This window comes from Pterocles gutturalis, unplaced genomic scaffold (assembly GCF_000699245.1).
Source record: "Pterocles gutturalis isolate BGI_N339 unplaced genomic scaffold, ASM69924v1 scaffold19149, whole genome shotgun sequence".
NCBI classification, from domain to species: domain Eukaryota; kingdom Metazoa; phylum Chordata; class Aves; order Pterocliformes; family Pteroclidae; genus Pterocles; species Pterocles gutturalis.
Window position 1 is genome coordinate 27,764 of NW_010133643.1, and position 561 is coordinate 28,324.

The 561-nt window shown below is 64.5% G+C and overlaps 1 protein-coding gene across 1 annotated transcript in view; it reads right to left on the reverse strand.

The window, feature by feature from the left end:
* Positions 1 to 341, reverse strand: part of DAO (D-amino-acid oxidase) — a 10,885-nt gene extending 10,544 nt beyond the window's left edge. The window contains exon 1 of the mRNA XM_010081313.1: positions 338 to 341. Coding sequence (XP_010079615.1) covers positions 338 to 341 — 4 coding nt within the window. The remainder of the gene's footprint in view (positions 1 to 337) is intronic.
* Between the last annotated feature and the right edge of the window lie 220 nt (positions 342 to 561).

The window sequence follows — 561 nt, forward strand, 5'->3', positions numbered from 1 at the left end:
GCTGCCCAGGAGGGAGGGTGTCAGCTCCTGCAGAGCCCACCCTGGCCTCGGCTGCGCTGCAGGGAAGGGGCTGAGCTGCTCCTGGAGTGTCGGTGTGCATTTCTTGTAAAGCCTCCCAAGCCCTCTCCAACGTCTGCCTGCACCAACCAGGCACTGGAACCACGGGTGGAGGGGGTGTAGCTTGCCACGGTGGCAGGGGGACATTTCTCCGTTGCTCCCAGCCCTTGTGCCCAAGCTGGCATCCCTGGGGCATGCTGCAGCCAGCAAGCCGTGGCTCAGCCGCCCACGGACGCGCAGAAAGAGCCGGGGAGAGGTGGGTGCACCCACTATGAGCCCCCCATGCCCAGCGACCCAGCCCCACGCTGGGAGTTCCGAATTCTCCCCAGCCCCTGGCGTGGGCTGGAGATAAAAGAGGTGGGTGCGGATAAAAGGAATGGGAAACAGTGCGTGCGGCTGTGCCACCACCCCAAGCCCTTCCCTGCACCATCTGGGAGAGCCGCTGTTTGTAAATGCCGGCTGCAAAGAGGGTCTGCAGCCCCCTCCAGCCCCTGATTCTTCCCT